Source organism: Mastacembelus armatus, chromosome 18 (genome assembly GCF_900324485.2).
Source record: "Mastacembelus armatus chromosome 18, fMasArm1.2, whole genome shotgun sequence".
Taxonomy (NCBI): Eukaryota; Metazoa; Chordata; class Actinopteri; order Synbranchiformes; family Mastacembelidae; genus Mastacembelus; species Mastacembelus armatus.
In genome coordinates, this window is record NC_046650.1 from 5,003,077 (window position 1) to 5,026,944 (window position 23,868).

At 40.3% G+C, this 23,868-nt stretch overlaps 3 protein-coding genes across 3 annotated transcripts; all 3 read right to left on the minus strand.

The window, feature by feature from the left end:
* Window positions 1–1,514: 1,514 nt before the first annotated feature.
* On the minus strand, window positions 1,515–4,047 carry LOC113121324 (uncharacterized). Its single transcript, XM_026291678.1, has 5 exons — window positions 3,807–4,047; window positions 2,997–3,698; window positions 2,746–2,871; window positions 2,614–2,657; window positions 1,515–2,507 (listed from the first exon to the last, which is right to left on the minus strand). Exons 1-5 carry the CDS (start codon window positions 3,859–3,861, stop codon window positions 2,391–2,393), a joined length of 1,044 nt encoding a protein of 347 aa, XP_026147463.1. The 5' UTR covers window positions 3,862–4,047; the 3' UTR covers window positions 1,515–2,390.
* A 5,268-nt stretch (window positions 4,048–9,315) lies between these two features.
* Window positions 9,316–11,058, minus strand: LOC113121746 (uncharacterized). Its single transcript, XM_026292496.1, has 5 exons — window positions 10,995–11,058; window positions 10,166–10,870; window positions 9,955–10,080; window positions 9,842–9,873; window positions 9,316–9,734 (listed from the first exon to the last, which is right to left on the minus strand). Exons 1-5 carry the CDS (start codon window positions 11,047–11,049, stop codon window positions 9,618–9,620), a joined length of 1,035 nt encoding a protein of 344 aa, XP_026148281.1. The 5' UTR covers window positions 11,050–11,058; the 3' UTR covers window positions 9,316–9,617.
* A 7,184-nt stretch (window positions 11,059–18,242) lies between these two features.
* LOC113125352 (uncharacterized) lies at window positions 18,243–20,303 on the minus strand. Its single transcript, XM_026298737.1, has 5 exons — window positions 20,117–20,303; window positions 19,300–20,007; window positions 19,056–19,172; window positions 18,935–18,978; window positions 18,243–18,822 (listed from the first exon to the last, which is right to left on the minus strand). Exons 1-5 carry the CDS (start codon window positions 20,169–20,171, stop codon window positions 18,703–18,705), a joined length of 1,044 nt encoding a protein of 347 aa, XP_026154522.1. The 5' UTR covers window positions 20,172–20,303; the 3' UTR covers window positions 18,243–18,702.
* Between the last annotated feature and the right edge of the window lie 3,565 nt (window positions 20,304–23,868).

Here is a 23,868-nt window from a genome sequence, read left to right on the forward strand (position 1 = left end):
CATTTCTGTTTTTTTCTGTCAAGATGGGGTGCTGAGTGTACATTAATGAGAAATAAAATGAACTTTTTTGATTTTGGCAAATGGCAGCAATAACACAAAGAGTGAAAAATTTAAAGGGGTCTGAATACTTTCCGTACCCACTGTAAAACATGAAAGGAATGCTAACAGAAAATTACTGACTGAGTTACCATCCATCCATCTTCTTCCGCTTATCTGGGGCCGGGTCACGGGGGTAATATCCTAAGCAGGGATACCCAGACTTCCTTTTCCCTGGACACTTCCTCCAGCTCTTCCGGGGGACACCAAAGCGTTCCCAGGCCAGCTGAGAGACATAGTCCCTCCAGCGTGTCCTGGGTATTCCCCGGTGTCTCCTCCCGATGGGACATGCCCGGAACACCTCCCCAGGGAGGCGCCCAGGAGGCATCTGGTATTCTTCTCTAATACCTAAAAGGGGCAGTGGGGGCCTAATGGATAGAGTGTCAGACTTGTAACGAAGGTTGCGGGTTTGAGTCTCAGGACCGGCAGCAATTGTCGGTGGGGCAGAGTAACTAGCCAACTCTCTCTCCACCTTCAATACCACGACTGAGGTGAGACCCTTGAGCAAGGCACCGAACCCCCAACTGCTCCCCAGGCAACGCAGCAATGGCTGCCCACTGCTCTGGGTGTGTGTTCACGCTGTGTGTGTGTGTGTGTGTGTGTGTGTGTGTGTGTGTGTGCGTGCGTCCGTGTGTGTGTGTGTGTGTGTGTTCACTGCTGTGTGTGCACTTCAGGTGGGTTAAATGCAGAGGGGAATTTCGAGTATGCGTCACTTTTTTCACTTTCAATTTCAATTTCAACCAATGAAATTAATTTAAATTAGAAAACCGTTTTTCCTTGATTTCATTTCATCTCTTTCTTCTCCAGGCTTTACATATTTCTTGTTTGCCAGAGCCTCTGCTCTTTGGTTGGGTCTCAGTCACAGTCTGGCAGAAGAAGGTGTGCCCAAAGACCAAAGGATTAATTCTCCATTGTTCAGTCAACCAGGCCTTAATTCATTCATGTTTCAGGGTTACAATCTGATTTGCATAAATGGAGGGAAACAGCAGTTTGTGAAGTTTAGTTCACTATTCAAAATCTTTTTAACAATTAATGATTTTGTACCTGTGTGACAACAACATCTGAAGTTCTATGCATTAATTATATAACAATAAATGATGTAACATTATTTAATAAGCATGAATATGTAGTATGTAGTTGGATAAATGACAACGTTTGAGAAGTGTGTCAGTCATATGCTATTGCCTTCAAACTCAATCGCATTGGTAGGAAAAGTACTTACTCCAGATCATCTGCAGAAGAAAAAGAACTGACACAAATATGTAGAAGTACTGCATTTCAATTGAAAGTACTACTTCACATACTTTTTACAGTCATTTTGCAGTAAATTTTCTCTTCTGATTGATCTTGGCTTTTCAGTGTATTTTTATCACCACACTAGTAGATAATATTTATTCACACACACACACACACACACACACACACAGGCTATCAGAGCAACATTGAAAGCTGGCTGTCTGTATTAATTTGATCCCAAAAAATCATTAATAATTTCTTCCTGTCTCCTGTTCAATCAGTTGTTCCACTCTCTGGAAACACCTTCCTTGAAGGAAGAAGATCCGTAAATATTCACAAGATGAATCTGACTTTGAGACAATTAGTACAATACCACAGACAGCGAACACCCAATTAGTTTGAATTATTTTAAGTGCAGCACAGTTAAAGTAAAGTATAATGTTAAAGTCTTCTGGAACAGGCTGAAAGTTGTGCTGTTAATGTGCAGTAGCACAGCAGAAGATCAAGTAACAGTTAATTTAGATGAGCTGTTGTGCTATTTGTTTGTTTCAGTTGTTTTTCAGAGCAGTGGTTTTCTGAAATGTCTTCATATATTAATCTCTAAGGGTTTGGTCATATTCCTTCAGCACAACTTGCTGTTTTACTCCATTTTCCATAAACAGAAAGAGCGAATCCTAGATCGCTAGTCATGATGGGATGTTTTGTAAATGCGCACTTAATGTAATACAAGGTATGTCCATGCTCTGGTGTACTTATTCACTGGGAATAGTGCATTTCAAGGCATCATCTCTTTTTTGCCATTATTTTATTTTGAATTAATAAAAAGTTGACTGTTCAAACTATGCACATTTCATGTTTGGTCTGTCCTGTACTATAAATTGGTCGTTTAAAGTTGTTTCTTTTCAGTCGTGGAGATTTTGCACGGTCTAGTGGCACAGAGATAGTGGTCAGACAGTAATTGAACTTCATACATTGTTTACCGAGAGGTGAGGATTTCATGAAGCATGTTTTGCTTAAATAACTTTAAAAGAGACGAGGATGAAACATGTCCAGCTCTATTACTTTACTCCGGAGTACACACATTCCTCTGTAGCATCTCTCTGTTTTCTTGATCTGCTGCCCGTCTTTACCCTTAAAGCAGCATAGTGGACATTATCCACGTTGTCCACACACCCCTAGAGAAATATAATTAGTATGCTGGAATTCAACACAAATTCAACAGAAATCATGATAGAAAATATGTTTGAATTATATTGATCTGGTTAATCTAGATTAAATTACCTCTGCATTTGTTGTAGACGAAGCTGAAAATCTTGTGTGAGATTCTGAAAAACAGTGGAACGGTGTGTTTTTAATATACAGTATAATGTGATATTCAGTAATGAAACACTACAGATACAAACAGTATCATACCTGTGCATATGCAGCTGTTTCTCCTATTTATCATGCACAATAAGAATGCCAGTAAAACAGTCAGGATGGTGGTGAAAGTCAAAGCGCCACTCAAGAAATATACTAAGCGATGAGAATCTTTTGTATCTGCACAGACACAGACAGGAGGAGATTTACAGCTACATTTTACTTTGTGCTAATATTTTGTTTAATGCAGGAGCAAGCATCACTATTTATCAAAACTAATTGTATTTTGCTGGAACGTTACTTACCCTCCAAGTCCAGTCTGGTCCCATTTCCAAACAGCATGTGTCCACATGAGGCAACAGCACAGTAGTAGGTCCCAGCATCAGACACATTCAGGCTGTTCATCCGCAGGTTGTAGACACAGGAGTGAGTTTGTGTCTCAGGTTTCCTCTCACACTGATCATTGCTGCCTCCATGGGTGTAAATGAGTCCTGGATGAGCTTGTCCAGAGTGTTTGAACCAGTAAACCCTGTGTTCTCCATCACAGGTCCCAGTGTGTACTGTACAGCCCAGAGTCACAGAGCCTCCTGGCTGGATGCTCTCAGATGCTGACTGATGCACCTGAGCTGGGATGTTCAAACCTGAGCCCTGCACGCTGACAACAGTGCCCTCTGCAAATTCAAACATGTACGAATAGCTACTGGCACAGTAGTAAGTACCTGAGTCTGAAATGCTCAGATCTGTGATTGCCAAGTGATTTTCCCCATTTCCAGTCTCCAGCATGAACCGTGGATTGTTGAATTCATTTTGAAAACTGCCAGTTTTGTCATATTTATAGTAGCTAGAGATGATCCTTGGTTTCTGTCCCAGAGTCTGTTTATACCAGTAAAACCTTGTTGCAACATCACTTTGATAGAAACACTGCAGAGTCACGTTCCCCCCAGTTTTAACTGATACAAAGTTTCTGTCTTGTTTCAGAGATGCGAATTGCAGGTTTGTCATTTGAGCTGAAATGATGTGACATAGAAAAATTGTACATAACATAGAACACAAAGATATATCAGAGGCAATGCATTTTAAAAGATTCAATGTGCAGTCCTGAAAATTCAACTCACCCATTGTCCCGAAGAACAAACCTGTCAGACAGAAGACAAACTGTGCAGATGTCATTGTGTTCAAATGTTCACGCTGAATGACAAGAACACTGAGCCTCTCTCCACTATTCACAGACAAGACTGTGTGTGATTGGCCAGTGAGAAGTGACTCTGAATGTCCTGTTAAAGAAATATGTTCACTGCCACCTATAGTTTGAAGTTTAGTTTGTGAGAAGCTTGCCGACACTTCGGTACAACTGGCAGGGCTGAAAACACTATACATTTACTGCCTTTGACTATAAAAATCATTTTAGATGGGTCATCTAATGTAACTGATTGCGATTCAGCTGCACTATGTAAGTAGTTAGAAAACAGGGATGGTCCAAATGGCTTTTTTAGATCAGTTTTTTAACCTTCATTTCAAATTGTTTTTCCTCAATTTCATCCTCAGTGAGATTATTGTTGTCTTTCTTTTTCATGCTGCTTTAGGAGTGGAGGTCTGCACTGAAGCTGAATACCAGTTGTGGTGGGTGTGGTTCTGCCTCATCTTGTTCCTATTCTTGTTCTTTTGTCTTTTCATGTTTTTTAATAGTACAGTCTTTGGCTTTTTTAGCTCTTCTATTTTCTTTTCTTCTCTAATACCTAAAAACACAGTACATTTTATCAGAGTGTAGTGTCCCTCTACAATAGCCATAGTCTGTTCAGCAAAACATCAAGTTAGTATATTAATGAATTCAATGTTAGACCTTTAGGTGTCGCTACAGAAAAATGGCAGTTTTTGTTTGGCATGTAAAAATGAGCATGTGCTCCACTTTTGACTTTTACTCAAAACACTGGGGCCTACTACACATCTGGTGTCATCACAGACCCATAGGTGGCCTTACATGTTCCTTCAATAGCCACTAAAAACAAATAAAACAATAAGTCACTTAGAAAAACAGTAAATTTGCACAGAGTGCAGGATATTTAACGTTTTCCTGTGGGTCGTTTGGCCTGGCATGGACACACAACTTCACCAGTGAAAATGTAGCAGCAGGATAAGTTGACCGACCTCAGAATCCTTACATCAAATGAGACTCTCTCCACAGTGCCAAAAAAAGGCATCATTGCATCTCCCTGTGCCAAACGTGACAACAATAGTGCATGGCATCTTTCAACTGTGGGCTATAGGCCTAATACAAAGGTCAGGCTTTCTTATGGAGAACAGGCTCGACAAAGACTAATAAAACATGAAAGGAATGCTAACAGAAAATTACTGAGTTACCATCCATCCATCTTCTTCCGCTTATCTGGGGCCGGGTCACGGGGGTAATATCCTAAGCAGGGATACCCAGACTTCCTTTTCCCTGGACACTTCCTCCAGCTCTTCCGGGGGGACACCAAAGCGTTCCCAGGCCAGCTGATAGACATAGTCCCTCCAGCGTGTCCTGGGTCTTCCCCGGTGCCTCCTCCCAATGGGACATGCCCGGAACACCTCCCCAGGGAGGCACCCAGGAGACATCTGGAACTACTCCGAGCTCCTCCCGGGTGACTGAGCTCTTCACCCTATCTCTAAGGGAGCAACCAGCCACCCTGTGGAGGAAGCTCATTTCAGCCGCTTGTATCCGAGACCTTGACCTTTCGGTCATGCCCCAAAGCTCATGACCTCAGGTGAGAGTAGGAACGTAGATTTACCGGTAAATCGAGAGATTCGCCATGACAGACCAGTACACCGACTGCTTTACTGCTGCCGATGCCCCGATCCGTCTGTCAATCTCAAGCTCCGTCCTTCCCTCACTCGTGAACAAGACCCCAAGATACTTAAACTCCTCCACCTGAGGCAGGATCTCTCCCCTGGCCTGGAGATGGCAAGCAACCTTTTTCCGGTTGAGTTACCATTAATTCTTAAGCTAAACTATTAACTGAACCACTCAGTCTGCTCTCAATAGCCTAACTTCAATATTCAGAGATTTTACTCTGACATTTTAGACTTGATGTGTCTGCTTTAGAGATAAACTCAAGAGTTGTAGGTCTGACTATATTCTGTACATTCTGTTATGAATAGGCTACCAATACAGTAATCACTTTTTAAATTGTCATTTTCTACTAGGCTACTTGAAAGATATTTGCTCATCCAACCTCACTAACCCATTTCCTTCACTTCATACTGCACCTCTTGACTTGTTGACTCATACTGTTCTAAACAAGTCAACGGGTGTTCTGTTGATTTGTGCTACCTATCAAGACGTGTGTAGTGGAAATTTCTTTAAGTTTGAGAGTTGCTAATTCTCAGAAACAACCACAAGTGTGATGAATCATCTCAGGTTTAATCACGGGTGCCCGGAGAGAAGTCTTTGCAGAATTCTCTTTGTGTTACAGAATCAGGTTTATATATCTTTGTAAAAAGGGGTGAACTAATCTTGAACAGACCCAACATGTTTGTTCAGGTGTCCTCTATCTTCAGGCCTGTACCAGCACTAAACAAATTGTTGGCAGTTATTTACAAGCCTCTAAAACCCTAAAACACCACACCAATAAAACACTCAACCTCATACTATGCATGTTTTAGCTCAATATTTAAATGACCCTTTGTGACCACCTGTTCCATGGTGTATAAATCTCCCACATTCCCCCCTTTTGACACAAAGTGTCAACACATTTATCATAAGACATTACCAATCAGAGGAAACAAAATGTTACATTATTAGTCATGGTATTTCCATATCTAGATCACTGTCATCATATGGGTTTCCTGGGGCCCAATCATTCAACTGTATTTCAGCAGTCTTTGTTGATTCAGTTACAGCAGGGGTGTCAAACTCATTTTAGGTCAGGGGCCATATGGCGGAAAATCTATTCCCAAGTGGGCCGGACCGGACCGACAAGGCAGGTAGCTCCGGGCCAGCTGACAGGTATAGGCCTACTTGCTCAGCCTCAGTATAAACAGTTTGCTTGCTTAACATAATTGCTATTGCAACACCCAGTGGACACGTTTAGAACAGCAGTTTCATTCATTGAAAAATTGCAGCTAATTTCAACTTCAAATCATCTCACGGGCCGGATTAAACTAGTTTGCGGGCCTGATCTGGCCCGCGGGCCGTAAGTTTGACACCCCTGAGTTACAGGATATCTGTCCATGTCCTTCACAGGTGTAACACTTTTCATCCAGGTGAAACTGTCCTCTTTGAAGCTGATTCTGCAGAAATCCTTCATTCCTCTGATGTCCTCTTGTATTGTTCTGTCAAGATTGCAGGCTCCTTCTGTGAGGTTGTGTAGTTTCCTGCTGGTAGTACATCAACTGAGCAGTTTGGATAATTTTTTTCCTGGTCCATGTCTGACTCCACACGGTTCCTTTCTGCATGTAAGACGTGTCCATACATTTGGCAGAGTCTTTGTTTCCCAGCCGACACATGACATCATGACATAACTTCTTGGGCCAGGTGGAGACCATTTATTAATACAGTTTTCAATAGGTGAGTGTATGCTGCATTATCTGCGTCAATTCCGGAGTGTGCAGCGAATACAGTTTCCATGCAGGTGCGATAATCAACTGCTGACTCACCCTCCTTTTGTCAGGTACAGTATTATAAATCTCAGGCCAGCAGACTCTCAAAGGAAATGCAGTCCGCATAGGTTCATACAAGGTGTCCATCGTGGCGGTGAATTGTTGTGACCCCACTGGTGCCGTGCTGTGGGTCTGATGTTTCCCCATTGGAATTTAACAAACCTGCAACACATAACTTCTACTTTCTTACCCTACGTTTCTGTTTTGTCCTTCTTATTCTCCTCATCACTTTTCTAACTGTACCCTTAATTCTGCAGCAGATTTTTTCTTTTAATTCTGCCTCCCTTTCTCACTCTTGAAAAGAGTGCCAATTTATTTTTTCTTTCTTTGCTTTCTTTTTTCACTTCCTCTTCTCTTTCTCGTAACAAAATTCTATAACCACACATTTAACTCATTTATCTGTCCTTATTTAGCACTGGGGCTGGTGCTTAAACTCTCACTGGGTTTATAACATACACACACAATAAGTTCTCATTCACACTAATCTTTCCATCTCATTGCATGGTCAGATCTTATCACACAAACACTAACTTTGGATGACTCACTACAGCCAGGTAGGTTTGTATGACACGTTTGTATGACTGCAACGTACCCTTATGGTACACACATTGTGCATACAAGTCACTGAAGGAGTCACCACAAAGCTTATGAAATTATCACTTCAGTCATATGCCCAGTTCATGATATGGGACAAATTCTAAGGCAGTTCTTATAGACAATAATAGCGTACTTCTCATTAACAATAATAATTTACTTCTACAGTACTGTATTAATTTTCCTGTTTTCCACGTACGGGTCGTTTCATTAATAAACCATATGGCTTCCCCAAAGGAAGACGTTTGTAATCCTCAGCCAGTGGAGTTTTCTCGTTGTTTCTTTTTTTTTCTTCTTTTTGTTTTTGTTTTTTTTAGGATTATTTTTTCGTCATCTGGCGTCTGTCCTTCAAACTCACAGTTTTTTTTACCATGAAGGGATTACAAAGATCACGTCACTGCCTTGTCTCTTAAGGCCAAAAAACACACACCTAGGGCTTTTCTGTTCGACACAGACCAAAAACATACCAAATTTCCTTAAATCACTTAACAGACATATACAAGAAATGATTCATAACACTGTACTCACTTATTAAATGAATGGAGCATCCACTGCCCACCACCTGTTCTGACCTCAGGCGGGATCCAGCCCTCCGTTTGTCGGAGTGGAACTTTCCCTTCGTTTTTAAATTTTACCACCGGTGGTTCCTTCGGTCTAGAACAGGCACTGGTCAGGGGCATGTCCATCCCATCCTCGTCGCCAAACTGTAGTGGAAATTTCTTTAAGTTTGAGAGTTGCTAATTCTCAGAAACAACCACAAGTGTGATGAATCATCTCAGGTTTAATCACGGGTGCCCAGAGAGAAGTCTTTGTCTGCAAAGACTTCTCAAGACCCAACATGGGCACCCAACATGTTTGTTCAGGTGTCCTCTATCTTCAGGCCTCTACCAGCACTAAACAAATTGTTGGCAGTTAATTAGAAGCCTCTAAAACCCTAAAACACCACACCAATAAAACACTCAACCTCATACTGTGCATGTTTTAGCTCAATATTTAAGTGACCCTGTGTGACCACCTGTTCCGTGGTGTATAAATCTCCCACATGTGCTACTTATCAGTTCTGTGCATGCCCAGACCCCCGGTGTCCTGTAGTATGTCAAGTAAATAGTGTCACTGTAGATTTGTGGATGTTTTATTGATCATTACAGTATGTTTGAGTCCACATAGACACATCTACTTTTACTATTCATACATGGTAGTTTGATGACATTTGTGATATATACACACGTCATCAACATCAGAGCATTACATAATAACATTGCATTGCTGTAGATGCATATTATCATTATTATACAGTAAAGAGTGAGGAACAATGAAGACTGAATCATTTATATTGTGAAGTATACTGGAACAGTTACCTATGGGGCAGCATTGATAAATTTGGACATTTAGCTTTTATGTTTTGCTTCATTATTTATTCATCTCTGCTAAAGACAATGCAAAGATCAGTACTATTGAAAGAATAATAAGAAAACCTGCAACCACATCCTGGCTCAAACAACACAAACAACAAAGACAATGGGGGCTCAGACAGGCTAAAGTAAAGCTTTTAGGGAGCCCGTCTCTTGTTTCCGATGAGAACATAATATAAAAGTGTATTTAAATTTACACCTAAACTTAGTTTACACCTCAAAGGAGAAAAAAGGGCACATTTTCCTCCCATAGTACAAATGAATGACCAACTTCCAAATCTATTACTTTACACTGGAATACACACATTCATTCTGAGTTTGAGTCCTCTCTCTTCGTGATCCTTTGGGCTTGGTTGCCATTAAAGCAGCATAGTGGAGGTTGTCATCATCTTGGTAACACTGGGAACAAAATTTAAAACAACATTGTAACGGTGCACCTGCTGGAAACTCACAATGGTGCTGTAAACATGTTCTAGTCCTAATACAGTTACTTAAAATCAACTGACCTGTGATTTTGCTGAAAATCTTGCCTGGGGCTCTGGTCACGAAACAGAAGAAAATGTGTTTAATTTAAAGCCATGTTTTCTAAGTAAGAACTGTACAATACATCACTTCTTACCTGTAGACTGGCAACTGAGTCTTTTGTTCAGCTTATACAATGAAACAGCTGATAAAACACTGAAGATGGTGGTGAATACCAAAGATCCACTCAGTAAATACACCAAGAAAAGAGAATCCACTCCACCTGCAAATTCAGAGGTCAGCAGTTTTCAGCCTTGTCTTGTGTTTCATCTGTCATCAGGACAGCCTCTTCGAGATAAGTTACTTACCCTCCAAGTCCAGTCTGGTCCCATTCCCAAACAGTACATGTCCACATGAGGCAACAGCACAGTAGTAGGTCCCAGCATCAGACACATTCAGGCTGTTCATCGGCAGGTTGTAGACACAGGAGTGAGTTTGTGTCTCAGGTTTCCTCTCACACTGATCATTGCTGCCTCCATGGGTGTAAATGAGTCCTGGATGAGCTTGTCCAGAGTGTTTGAACCAGTAAACCCTGTGTTCTCCATCACAGGTCCCAGTGTGTACTGTACAGTCCAGAGTCACAGAGCCTCCTGGCTGGATGCTCTCAGATGCTGACTGATGCACCTGAGCTGGGATGTTCAAACCTGAGCCCTGCACGCTGACAACAGTGCCCTCCGCAAATTCAACTGTAATTGTATAACTACTGGCACAGTAGTAAGTAGCTGAGTCTGAAATATCCACATCTGAAATTTTCAAGTGATTTTTTCCATTGTCAGCATCAAGTTTGAAGCGTGGATTGTTCCTGAATTCACCATAAAAAGTCCCATTTTTGTCGTATTTGTATAATGTAGATATGAGCCTTGGTTTTTGTCCAAGTGTCTGTTTATACCAATAAGACATTGCAACATCTCCTTCATGGAAACATCGCAAAATTACTTCTTCACCAACATTAGCCAACACAAAACTGCTCTCTTGGCAAACAGATGAGGACGATTTCAGTTCGGTCTTCTGAGCTTAAGTACAATAAGAGACGCAGCAATCATACAGTGGTTTTCATATCGTAGAAAGTGCTTTATCTGATAAAGGTATAAAAGTGAGTTCAAGCAAATTCACATGAAATGACAAAAAATACCTTACCTATATTCCCCAACAGGAGGCATGTGAGATAGAAAACAAACATAGGAGATGTCATTGTGATCAAATTGCTCTGCTGAATGAGCAGTTTCTCAATACCCCCTCCACTCTTAAGAGACAGGACTATAGGAAACATGGTCACATGTTTACTGCCATCTACAGTGTCAGTTTGGTCTTTGAATAGACTCATACCTGGGAGATATATGAAGAACATAGCAGCTTCTTACTTTGGCTTTAAATGATTTGTCTGAAAAATGAATGAGCTATGTTTTATAAAGACAGTTTATTCATTAGCAACAAATTACACAGGAGTCAGTTTGTAGCCAACATTTATGGACTTGAGCATTTGCTAGCTACATTTCAGACAGATAAAGTGCAGCCTATTACTTGTGGTTTTTAAGCCGTTTTATCCATATGTGGCAGTAGATCTGAATGTGCCTCTCCTCCTACACTCAAGTCTAAATTCACAAGACTCTAATAGGTGCCACTGGAAAGAGACAAATTTTGACAGTAGCTCAAAATGCAATCATGCACGTTATTTTCAGCTTTATATATGTTCATCTATTATACTGAATTCTGTTTTGGACATCCTTGTTTTATTCTGCTTATGCATTTATCTCGACTGTACTGGAAAGACAACCAGTCATACTTTCAAAACACCACTAACTTAATCACCTGCTTCAGGATGTCTGGGCGTTCAGTGAAATAGATGCTCAGCTCAACTTGTCCTGTCAGTTTGTGGTGCACTAACATCAGCAGCCAACTAACAGCTGTCAGCAAGATCAGTGACAGGAAGTCTGAAGTTCTGGTCACGAGTAAGCAGCATCTGCTTCTTCTGGTTGGCGGCTTGCAACCACCAACAAGCCCTCCTAATGCAGAGCACTACCTGCTGTAGCGCTGAGAAATCATGAACAAGGAGTTTCTTGGTACAGCTGGCACACCACAGTTTTCCACAGTAGGTTACCGCTCTGTAAATTAAACCTTTGTGGCACTATTGATAGAAAACTCATAACATTTCCCAATAAAATAATTCTGTATTTAATGAAAAGGGAATTAGAAGAACCAGTGTAACGTTGCAGTTATCACTATGTCTGAGTTACAGTTATTGGACCTGGCTTTGTAAACACACATATTATACAGCATTGTATCATTTTGTAATATTTGTCAGTGGTGCACTAAAGCCGCGTGCACTTTAACTAGATCTATGTTACAGATGTTATTACTGAATATGGAAATTAGATAATTTCATTTTGCAGCACAGGTGAACATTTTATCCAGTAGTCTTTATTTTTGCCCTTAATGATACAGTCATGTCATGAACTGGGCGAAATGAGGACCAATAAATTGCCAACACCAAAACTCAGATATAAAAGCTTTAATTTTTTTTGAAGGGAAAGGGTTCGGGGGATGAGGTGACCAGGATGTGGGATTCAATTCAATTCAATTCAATTCAATTTTATTTGCATAGTGCCAAATCACAATACAAATCATCTCAAGGCACTTTACAAAAACTAAAACTAAAAACCCAACAATTCTCTTATGAGCAAGCGCTTGGCGACAGTGGAGAGGAAAAACTCCCTTTAACGGAAGAAAAAACCTCCAGCAGAACCGGGCTCAGTTTGGGCGGCCATGTGCCTTGACCGGTTGGGGTGAGTGGATAGAGCAGAGAGCAGAACAGCAACAATAAACAACAAATAGACACTGCAGGTTGGTGGGACCAGTAACTGCACATCAGCGATATACAGCTCCAGGACCAGGGACACCTGCAGAAGGTACAGAGAGAACAGAGAGAGAGGGAGAGAGCACAAACTAGGGGAGAGAGAGAGCACAAGGTTAGTGACATTCAATGGTGGAATATATATGAGGTGGGGGGGGTTATGGTAAGGGAGCTCAGTGCACCGATGGTCCTCGGGCAGTCTAGGCCTATAGCAGCATAACTAAGGGATGGTTCAGGGTTGCCTGAAGCCAGCCCTAACTATATGCTTTGTCAAAGAGGAAGGTTTTAAGTCTAGCCTTAAAAGTACAGAGAGTGTCTGCCTCCTGAACCCAGGCTGGGAGCTAGTTCCACAGGAAAGGAGCTTGATAACTAAAGGCTCTGCCTCCCAGTCTGCTTTTGGAAACTCTGGGAACCACAAGTAGACCTGCACTCTGAGAGCAAAGTGGTCTATTGGGATAATATGGTACTATGAGGTCTTTAAGGTATGAAGGAGCTTGATTACGAAGGGATTTGTATGTGAGAAGAAGGATTTTAAATTCTATTCTATATTTTACAGGGAGCTATTGAAGAGAAGCCAATATAGGAGAAATATGATCTCTTTTGCTAGTTCCTGTCAGGACTCTGGCTGCGGCATTCTGGATTAATTGGAGGTTTTTTATGGAGATATTGGGACATCCAGATAGTAATGAGTTACAGTAATCTAGGTAACAAATGCATGGACTAGTTTTTCTGCATCATTTTGAGACAGGATGTTCCTAATTTTGGCAATGTTGCGCAGGTGATGTTTTCTCTGTTTTCTCTGAGTTTAAAAGTAAAAAGTTACTGGTCATCCAGGCCTTTATGTCAGTTAGACAGGCTTGAAGTCTGGTTAACTGGTTTGTATTAACAGGTTTAATAGATAGATACAACTGAGTGTCATCTGCATAGCAGTGGTAATTAATAGAGTGCTTCCCAATAACATATCCTAAAGGAAGCATGTACAGGGTGAACAGAATCGGTCCTAGCACAGAGCCTTGTGGAACTCCATAACTAACTTTTGTTCGTGTGGAAGGTTCATCATGGACATGAACAAACTGTAATCTGTCCGATAAATAGGATTGGAACCATTTTAACGCTGTTCCTCTGATACCAGTCACATGCTCCAGTCTCTGTAATAAGATGTTGTGGTCAATGGTGTCGAATGCTGCACTAAGGTCTAGGAGGACAAGTATAGAAACAAGTCCATTATCTGAGGCTAAGAGAAGATCGTTGGTAACTTTTAACAGTGCTGTTTCTGTACTATGATGTGCTCTAAATCCTGATTGAAAATCTTCAAATAGTTCATTCCTGTGTAAGTGGTCTGACAGCTGCTTAGCAACAGCTTTTTCTAGGATTTTAGAAATAAATGGCAGGTTGGATATTGGTCTATAATTAGCCAAGACTCCTGGATCAAGACTAGGCTTTTTGAGTAAGGGCTTGATTACTGCAGTCTTAAAGGCCGGTGGTACGTAGCCTGATACTAGAGATAAATTTACCAAGTCTAATAAAGATGAGTTCATTAATGGCAGGGTGTCTTTAAGCAGTCTAGTCGGGATGGGGTCTAAGAGACACGTTGATGATTTCGATGAAGCAACTACTGATGTAAATTCAGAGAGATCTATGGGAGAGAAGCAGTCTAAACATAACTGAGGTCCTACAGATGATTCAAGAGCTACTGTAGTAGAAGATTAATTTATTGCAGGTATAGGAAGCATCTGCTGAATTCTATCTCTAATAGTTGTGATTTTTATTTGTAAAGAAACTCATAAATTCATCACTGCTGAGAGCTAAGGGAACACTGGGCTCAACAGAGCTGTGAGTTTTTGTCAGCCTGGCTACAGTGCTGAAAAGAAACCTGGGATTGTTCTTATTTTCCTCTATTAGTGATGAATAGTATGCAGTTCTGGCTTTACAGAGAGCTTTTTTATATGTTAGTAGACTGTTTTTCCAGGCTAGAAAAAATTCCTCTAGGTTTGTGGAATGCCACTTCCTTTCCAGCCTTCGTGATGCCTGCTTTAAGGTACGAATATGTAAATTATACCATGGGGCTAGTCTTCTCTGATTCACTAACTTCTTTTTCAGAGGGGCTACAGAATCAAGCATTTCACGCAGTGAGGTTACAGCGCTGTCAACAACATGATCAATTTGGTAGGTAGTGGGATTGAAGCAGCTGCCCTCCACTATGTTTATACTTGGCATAGATGTAAATAAAGATGGAATCATTTTCTTAAATTTATTAACAGCGTTGTCGGATAAACATCTGCTGTAGTGGAATTTTCTTCCAAACGCTGCATGATCCATCATTTTAAATTCAAAAGTTATTAAAGAATGATCTGACAAAACAGGATTTGGGGGAAAAACTATTAGATGTTCAATTTCGATGCCATAGGTCAGAACAAGATCAAGGGTGTGATTGAAACAGTGGATGGGTTTATTAACATTTTGAATGAAACCAATTGAATCTAATATAGAATTAAATGCAATGCTGAGGCTGTTATTTTCAACATCTACATGAATGTTAAAATCTCCCACTATAATGACTGGGATGGATGGAACTGAAGTATCTATGGTGGGAAAGATTACTGTCTCAGCCAGGAACTGGTAACACCGAGGGAGCCAAGACAGATGGGAAATGGAGTCCAGGTTGTTTTCCACAGAGCAAGATCTGGTGGTGCTGTTTTCCTTGGTCAAAGATTTTCAAGGTAATCTTGTATAACAAAAACTCAGAGAATCCAGAGATTGCAATTATTAACAAAAACTCCTTCAACATAGAAAAGCAAATTAATATCCTTGGAGGGAAAAGCTCAAGTGAGTGTAGATGAGTAGGAAACCAAATCCAGTATGGGTCTTCAAAATAAGAGCATGAGACAGGAAGTAAAGTTGCCGATCATCACAAGTCAGGAATGTTAGAAGGTGTTTCTATGGGTGGGAATTTAATCATCCCATCATACTCAACAACACTGTAGCATTCATGCTTAGGTTTCTGTTTTTGCCAACATTTATGTTTGTGCCCCATAACTTGTATAATAATATGTATGATGTGTACTGGCTGGTTTTAGGTGAAACCGTGGCACTAAAACAGCCCTTATTAATCATGACCTTAGTACTACTAGTGAGTCAAAAAAAAGTATCCGTTCATTTATACTTGACCTTACTATTACATTTGACACTATTGATCACAGTATTCTCATTATGAGATTTCTGGGTTGTGTTGGTCTTTCTGCTCTGCTGTTAGCTGGGTCACGTCTTGCTTAAAAGAGAGAAGCTTTTATGTTTCTGTTGGCTCTTTTAAATATTTTGAAATGCAGAACTTTTAAGGGGTCCCACAAGGGTCAATTTTAGGGTCATTGCATTTTAATTGATATGCTTCCGCTTTATTTAATTAAGAATCATGATATATCTTATCATTCATATGCTGATGACATGCAATTATAAGTCTCTTTGTGCTCGGATGATTTAAGAACCATAAGCAACTTAGTAAAGTGTATCAATTATGAAAAGAGTTGATGAATTTTCTCCTTCTTAATGAAAGTAAGACAGAAATACTAGTTGTAGGACCTCGAAACAGAATATATTCAAGTTAATTCACTGTCTCTTTAAGTGCAGTAAGCCACTCAGGGAACTTGGTGTCTTTTTTGATGCTAACCTCAGCTTTGAAAACATATCAATGTTTTAATCAGGATAGCTTTTAATCACTTAAAACAAAGGTTAAGTCTGTCATGTCACAGTTTGATTCTTGTTCAACTTTCCTTTGTCTGGGGAGTTTACATGTTTCCCCATGTCTATGCGGGATTCCTCTTAGTTGTGCTTCCTCCCATAGTCCTAACGTGCAAGTTACATTGATTGATGACTCTAAATTGCCAGGAGGTTGTGAATGTTTGCCTATATGTCATCCCTGTGTCTCACCCACTGTCTGTTTGCATTAGGTCCATCCCCTTGAAACTCTTGAGAGGATTATGCAGTGTAGATGATAGATGATTGGTGATAATACTCAAATGCAGATCCCACCTACACAAAGCATATGGTGCAGATAAAGCTGCTCTAAAATATGTATTTTAAAGTCATCAGTGTAGAAACAGTCTAGAGGATATTTAATATCTTCAGTTGTTGTCTTCAGATGTAGGCACATGCCAGCTGCAATACTGAAATCAGTATTTGATGTTTCATATCTGATTTTCATTGAAACAATAACAGTGAAAACCATTTAAGCCTCATGTTTTTAGGTCAGCTTTCCTGTGTTGTTTTACTTTGGCACCTCAGCAGCTGAGTGTCAGCACCTACTCTGTTACACGAGTTTAGAAGGTCAGCCTCATTTTCAGCTACACGTTGGTCATGTATGAGTTTCAGCTAGATTGAAAACATATGAACATATTGTTACGCCCCAGCCTAGGGGTTGCCGGAGCGTAACACGATTGTGGAGTTTTCCTCCAAACCTCTTCCACTCTCAACAAATACGAACTAGACGAACTACAATTAACACGAATATTTATTCTGTTTAAACACAGAATACAATACAGAAATGTACAACACAAACAAAACGCTCCGTGAGCCCTACGATAGTATACGAATATGGGAAAACAAACACAAACGCTAAATATAGCCCTATGGTATCAAACAAACGAAAAGTCAATAACAGAAACGCTACAATAGCCCTACGATCTCAATCAAACAAAAGATCAAATAACAAAAACGCTAAACAGCCCTATAATAGCTAATCAAAAGAAATAACACAAAATCACAGGTCACTAGCCTGGAAACTCCTAAAACAAACAGGAGAAAACAAAACACAAACGTAGCCTAAATATCTAAGTATTTCTAAACTAAATAACGAAAATCCTAGCAATACTAAGTCCTCTAAACGAAACAAAAACCTAATCTCTAACTAACTAATTTACGAAATCGAAGTCTTTATCAAAATAGCTGGGAATGGCAAAGGTGGGAGAATAGCTCTCCTGAACAGTAGACCGTGGGCTTCTTATAGTCCTTCCGGAAGTGTTGGACCAATCCCGGAAGTCCAATCCACGGTTTCGAGTCCACGCCCACTCCAGCATCCGTCACACACACACACACACACACACACACTCGAAATGGGGAGGGGAGAGCCAACAACACACAACCACACACACAATGACCCCTAGGGTCATAACAATATTGTCTCACACTCAAAGTGCTCCAAAGTCAATTTACATGATGTTTATTTGATTATCAATGACATTATATCAGGTGCGGTTCTAGACCCATTTTAGGCGGGCTTTAGTCCCCCTCTGTCATTTAAGCCCCCCTAAAATGATCAACTACAAACTACTATCAAAATTCATTGAAAGTATAATTTTTACTTTTTAAAATAAAAATGAAAATAAGAAATGCAGGACATGTCTATTAAAAAAAAAGAAGATCAGAGTTTTTTTTAAATGATTTATTTATTTATTTTTACTCTCTTTGCTATTCTGTGCATGCATGATAGCTCTTCCTTAGAAGTGCAATAGCTTGTACTGTATGTCGGCTGGAGGTGGGAGACGATGAAACATCTTGCAATGCGTAGGTGGTTAAAGAAGATAGACAGTGTTATGAGCAACAATGTTGAGGGCTAATCTCCCCTAAGGATGAAATCCTAGAATCCCCCCTGCATTATATTCACATTCTGTTGATGACATGGTTTAAAAGCAGTCTGACAAAATGTTCAAGACAATCTTCATCCTAAAACACGAGTGAGATACAGTTTTACTAAAAATAATCTTATGATTTTAAATACATGATTTATTAGAAAGAAACAAAAGTAACATTGAGAATATCCTGCTTCAGACTACATATACGAAAAGAGGACTATGATATAGATAATTAATCATATTGACAAATCATAGAGATCTTTTCAAACATTTATTCAAGTCATTTCAATTTACTTTGAACCTTAAAAGAGACAGACTACAAAAGTCATGGCTTACTCAGAAACACATTAGAGATGGAACATGTCTGGTTCTACTTTTTTATGCTGTAGTAAACACACTGACTCCATGTTGGATCCATCTGTCTGCTTGAGCAGTTGGTCAGGTCAGTGCTTGAAGCAGCATAGTAGAGGTTTTTTGTATGTTGGTAACCCTGGTAACAAAATAGATGTCAATATATAATTATCTTATTCTTGACAGAAACTGTAACTTTGCATCAAACTGTAGCTGTGCAGTTAAATTCAACACATATTTAAAACCGTTACCTTTGCATTTGCTGTGGAGGGAACTGGACATCTTAGTTGAAATTCTGATTGAGAAAGACAGTTTTTTAATTCAAATGACATTTTCAGTGAACACAAGCTGACTGATATGAAAAGGTTTTACCTGGAGAGTAGGAGCTGTTTCTTTTATTCATCATGCACATGGAGACAGAGAGTAAAACACCCAGGATGGTGCTGAATGCTGCAGCTGCATGCCAGAAATACACCATGTCGACCACACCTGTTGGCAACCAGACATCAGAAACAGAGCTTTCAGTAAGTTCAGTAATGATATGAGAGGAGACACAGGGAGAAACAGTCAGTACTTTCACGTGTGACAACTTTAATTTCCAATTTATTTACTGTACCTTCAATGTCCAACTTGGTCCCGTTCCCAAACAGTATGTGTCCACATGAGGCAACAGCACAGTAGTAGGACCCAGCATCGGACAGATTCAGGCTGTTCATCAGCAGGTTGTAGACACAGGAGTGAGTTTGTGTCTCAGGTTTCCTCTCACACTGATCATTGCTGCCTCCATGGGTGTAAATGAGTCCTGGATGAGCTTGTCCAGAGTGTTTGAACCAGTAAACCCTGTGTTCTCCATCACAGGTCCCAGTGTGTACTGTACAGCCCAGAGTCACAGAGCCTCCTGGCTGGATGCTCTCAGATGCTGACTGATGCACCTGAGCTGGGATGTTCAAACCTGAGCCCTGCACACTGACAACAGTGCCCTCTGCAAAATCAAACATGTACAAATAGCTACTTGCACAGTAGTAAGTACCTGAGTCTGAAATGCTCAGATCTGTGATTGCCAAGTGATTTTCCCCATTTCCAGTCTCCAGCATGAACCGTGGATTGTTGAATTCATTTTGAAAACTGCCAGTTTTGACGTATTTATAGTAGCTAGAGATGATCCTCGGTTTCTCTCCCAGAGTCTGTTTATACCAGTAAAACCTTGCTGCAACATCACTTTGATAGAAACACTGCAGAGTCACGTTCCCCCCAGTTTTAACTGATACAAACTTTCTGTCTTGTTTCAGAGATGCGAATTGGAATTGCAGGTTTGTCATTTGAGCTGAAATGACGTGACATACAAAACAATGTACACACCATAGAACACAAAGATATATCAGAGGCAATGCATTTTAAAAGATTCAATGTGCAGTCCTGAAAATTCAACTCACCCATTGTCCCGAAGAACAAACCTGTCAGACAGAAGACAAACTGTGCAGATGTCATTGTGTTCAAATGTTCACGCTGAATGACAAGAACACTGAGCCTCTCTCCACTATTCACAGACAAGACTGTGTGTGATTGGCCAGTGAGAAGTGACTCTGAATGTCCTGTTAAAGAAATATGTTCACTGCCACCTATAGTTTGAAGTTTAGTTTGTGAGAAGATTGCCAACACTGCGGTACAACTGGCAGGGCTGAAAACACTATACATTTACAGCAATAGTTTTTTTTTTTTTTATTGAAGTTTTTGACATTTTCAGGGTTTAAACATACACATCTGAGCTAATACAAAGTGGCCAGGTGGCCATTTGTTTGAATTCTCTACAAAATACACATTAACGTACATTATTACAAATACATCATTACAGAAAAAGAGAAAAACATTTTAAAAAATTAAATAATAAAATATTAATAACAATAATAATAACAACAATATTAATACAAATAAAATAAAAATAAGTAAATAAATTTACATTACTGTTGGATTATTATTCAGTCCTTCCATGCCAGGTTCTGTAGACCCAGCATTAATAGCTGTCTCACTCCAGCCCCAATATAGGTAAAGAAGGGGTCATATACTTTATAGAATTTAAAAGGTTTGTCTTTTAATGCTGTTGAAGAAGCTTCAAATGGAATAAAACCTTTGATTGTGTTAATCCACTGTGCTATTGAAGGGACTTGGTCTGTTATCCAGCACAGAAGTATGCATTTGCGGACACAGTGGAGTAAGATTTGAAGAAGTTCCTGGTTCATGCCAAGCAAACAAGTCATTAGTCCTATTTGTAATGAGCAACAGAAAATGTTTTCTAGTTCCTTTAGGACACGTCACATATGGTTTCCCAAGCAATTACCTGAATTTCTTCTCCCAAGTCCTTTTCCCATAGCACCCTAGTTTTGTCTGAGCTAGTATTATAGAAGATTTTGGATGCAGATCAAGATGAAGTAGATAGGCTCCAGCAGATCCCCGTGACCCTGAGCCAGGAAAAGCGGGTATAGAAGATGGATGGATGGATGGATGGATCAAGATGAAGTAAGTTTATTTAATTGTTCCTCCATTGGGGATACGCAGAGGCCACTTGAATAGACTGAGATTTTTTGTTATGAAGCTGCGTACCTGCTGGTATGTCAAGAAAAACTTCTTATTGAGATCATGTTTTGCAATGAATTCTTTTTCATGCTGCTTTAGGAGTGAAGGTCTGCACTGAGGCTGAACAGCTGAATGCCAGTTGTGGTGGGTGTGGTTCTGCCTGTACAACTTCCTGTTCTTGTTAGGGCCCGAGCACTCTGGCCTGTCCCGGAGGTGTGAAGCCCTATTGTTTCCATCCATCCATCCATCCATTTTCTATACCCGCTTTTCCTGGTTCAGGGTCACGGGGATCTGCTGGAGCCTATCCCAGCTCTCTCTCGGGTGGAAGGCAGGGGTACACCCTGGACAGGTCACCAGTCCATCACAGGGCCACAGCCCTATTGTTTCTTTAAGGATAATAATAATAATAAGATTAATTATGATAATAATAATAATAAGTATTATTATTTGTCTCCTGCTACTGTACTGGGCCATTTTTTAACTGGTTCTCATAGGCGAAAACTCATGAAATTGACTGCAGACATCTGTTACCATTATTAGCAGTCAAAGACAAGGTCTAAGCCATGGGTGTGGCCCAGGGACTCCATAGCGCCCCCGTATGTCAATGAGTCTTGTGTTTGGCATGTAGTTTCAGCTACACATACCGAACCTGGTAGGTGTATGGAACTCCCCAGTACAGACATGTATGGCGCCCAACAGGAAGTGAGGTATTTGGGATTTTGTGTGTTTTGACACACAATGAAATTTAACATACTTCTACAACATACATCAGAGATGTTTCAAATTTGGTATGCATGATGTCAAGATGTTACAGAGGTCAAAATGTGAGGGTTTTTTTTGATATGTTGTAATATGACAAAATGGTGCCATGATGAATTAACATATCTGTCAAATAAAGAGGAAATGTATCATACATTCATCATGTATTGCTTGATAAGCATCACAGTTCACTGGTTTTTGATAAAAATGACTATGATGATATGCACATAAGCAACATGGAAGACTGATCTTGCGCCACTGTCTGGCAAGCTAGCAATTAGTGCTTCCTGTTTCTTAAGGTTGTGAAATTTGGCACACTCTCATTAGGTCTGTACATTTGATGGACATCCCATGTTGAGAGTGCAATATTGGACGGCATCATGTCAGGGCTTGTGGCAGTGGAGGTGCCAGGGCCGATCATTGCCGCTTGTGGCTATATTTAGCGCTTCTATTGTTTTTTTTTCTCTAATACCTAAAAGAAGAGTACATTTTATCAGAACATAGTGTTCCTCTGCAATAGCTATAGTGTAAGATCATTTGAAAAACTGATTACTACCCCAACCTAAACAGTGAGTGAGTGAGTGATTGGTGCGTGACAGCCAACGACCACGCTCAACACTTCAGGTTGGGTGTGACCTGCCCCACCAAGGCCCCACCTGAGCCTCATAGTGTGGGGACTGCATGTGGTCCAGTTTATACACATATGATGGGACCCACACTGGACTGCTGTAACACGGCCCTTTTTTTCCCCACAGTGGGCCCAAATGGACCCCGAAAGGGCGTGTTTACTGGGTAGGAGTTCAGGTTGCTGTAAATCCTCTTTCTAGGCTTTTTTCAAAAAGAATCTAGCACTTTCTGCAGCTTCTTCTTCTTCTTTGCATGTTTTAACCCTGCAGTCCAAATCAGCAAAACATCAAGTTAGTATATTAATGAATTCAATGTTAGACCTTTACAGAAACTACAATGCCCAGGTAAAATAGCAGTTTTTGTTTGGCATGTAAAAATGAGCATGTGCTCCACTTTTGACTTTTACTCAAAACACTGGGGCCTACTACACATCTGGTGTCATCACAGACCCATAGGTGGCCTTACATGTTCCTTCAATAGCCACTAAAAACAAATAAAACAATAAGTCACTTAGAAAAACAGTCAATTTTTACCAGTGTAACAGCAATTCTCCCTCTAACAGGCATCACAGTGTAGCATTACATGTGTGTTGTGGAGTGTGTTTCGCTAACTATAGAGAAACTACAGTATTATGACTAAGCAAAGAAATATATTAAAAAATGTGGCATGATTAAAGTTAGGGACTTATTTACAATAGCAGACAGACTGTCAGGAGCACTGGGATATTTAACGTTTTCCTGTGGGTCGTTTGGCCTGGCATGGACACACAACTTCACCAGTGAAAATGTAGCAGCAGGATAAGTTGACCGACCTCAGAATCCTTACATCAAATGAGACTCTCTCCACAGTGCCAAAAAAAGGCATCATTGCATCTCCCTGTGCCAAACGTGACAACAATAGTGCATGGCATCTTTCACCTGTGGGCTATAGGCCTTATACAAAGGTCAGGCTTTCTTATGGAGAACAGGCTCGACAAAGACTAATAAAACATGAAAGGAATGCTAACAGAAAATTGCTGACTGAGTTACCATCCATCCATCTATCTATCTATCTATCTATCTGTCTATCTGTCTGTCTGTCTGTCTGTCTGTCTATCTGTCTATCTGTCTGTCTGTCTGTCTGTCTGTCTGTCTGTCTGTCAGTCTATCTATCTATCTATCTATCTATCTATCTATCTATCTATCTATCTACCTATCTTCTTCTGCTTATCTGGGGGCCGAGTCGCGGG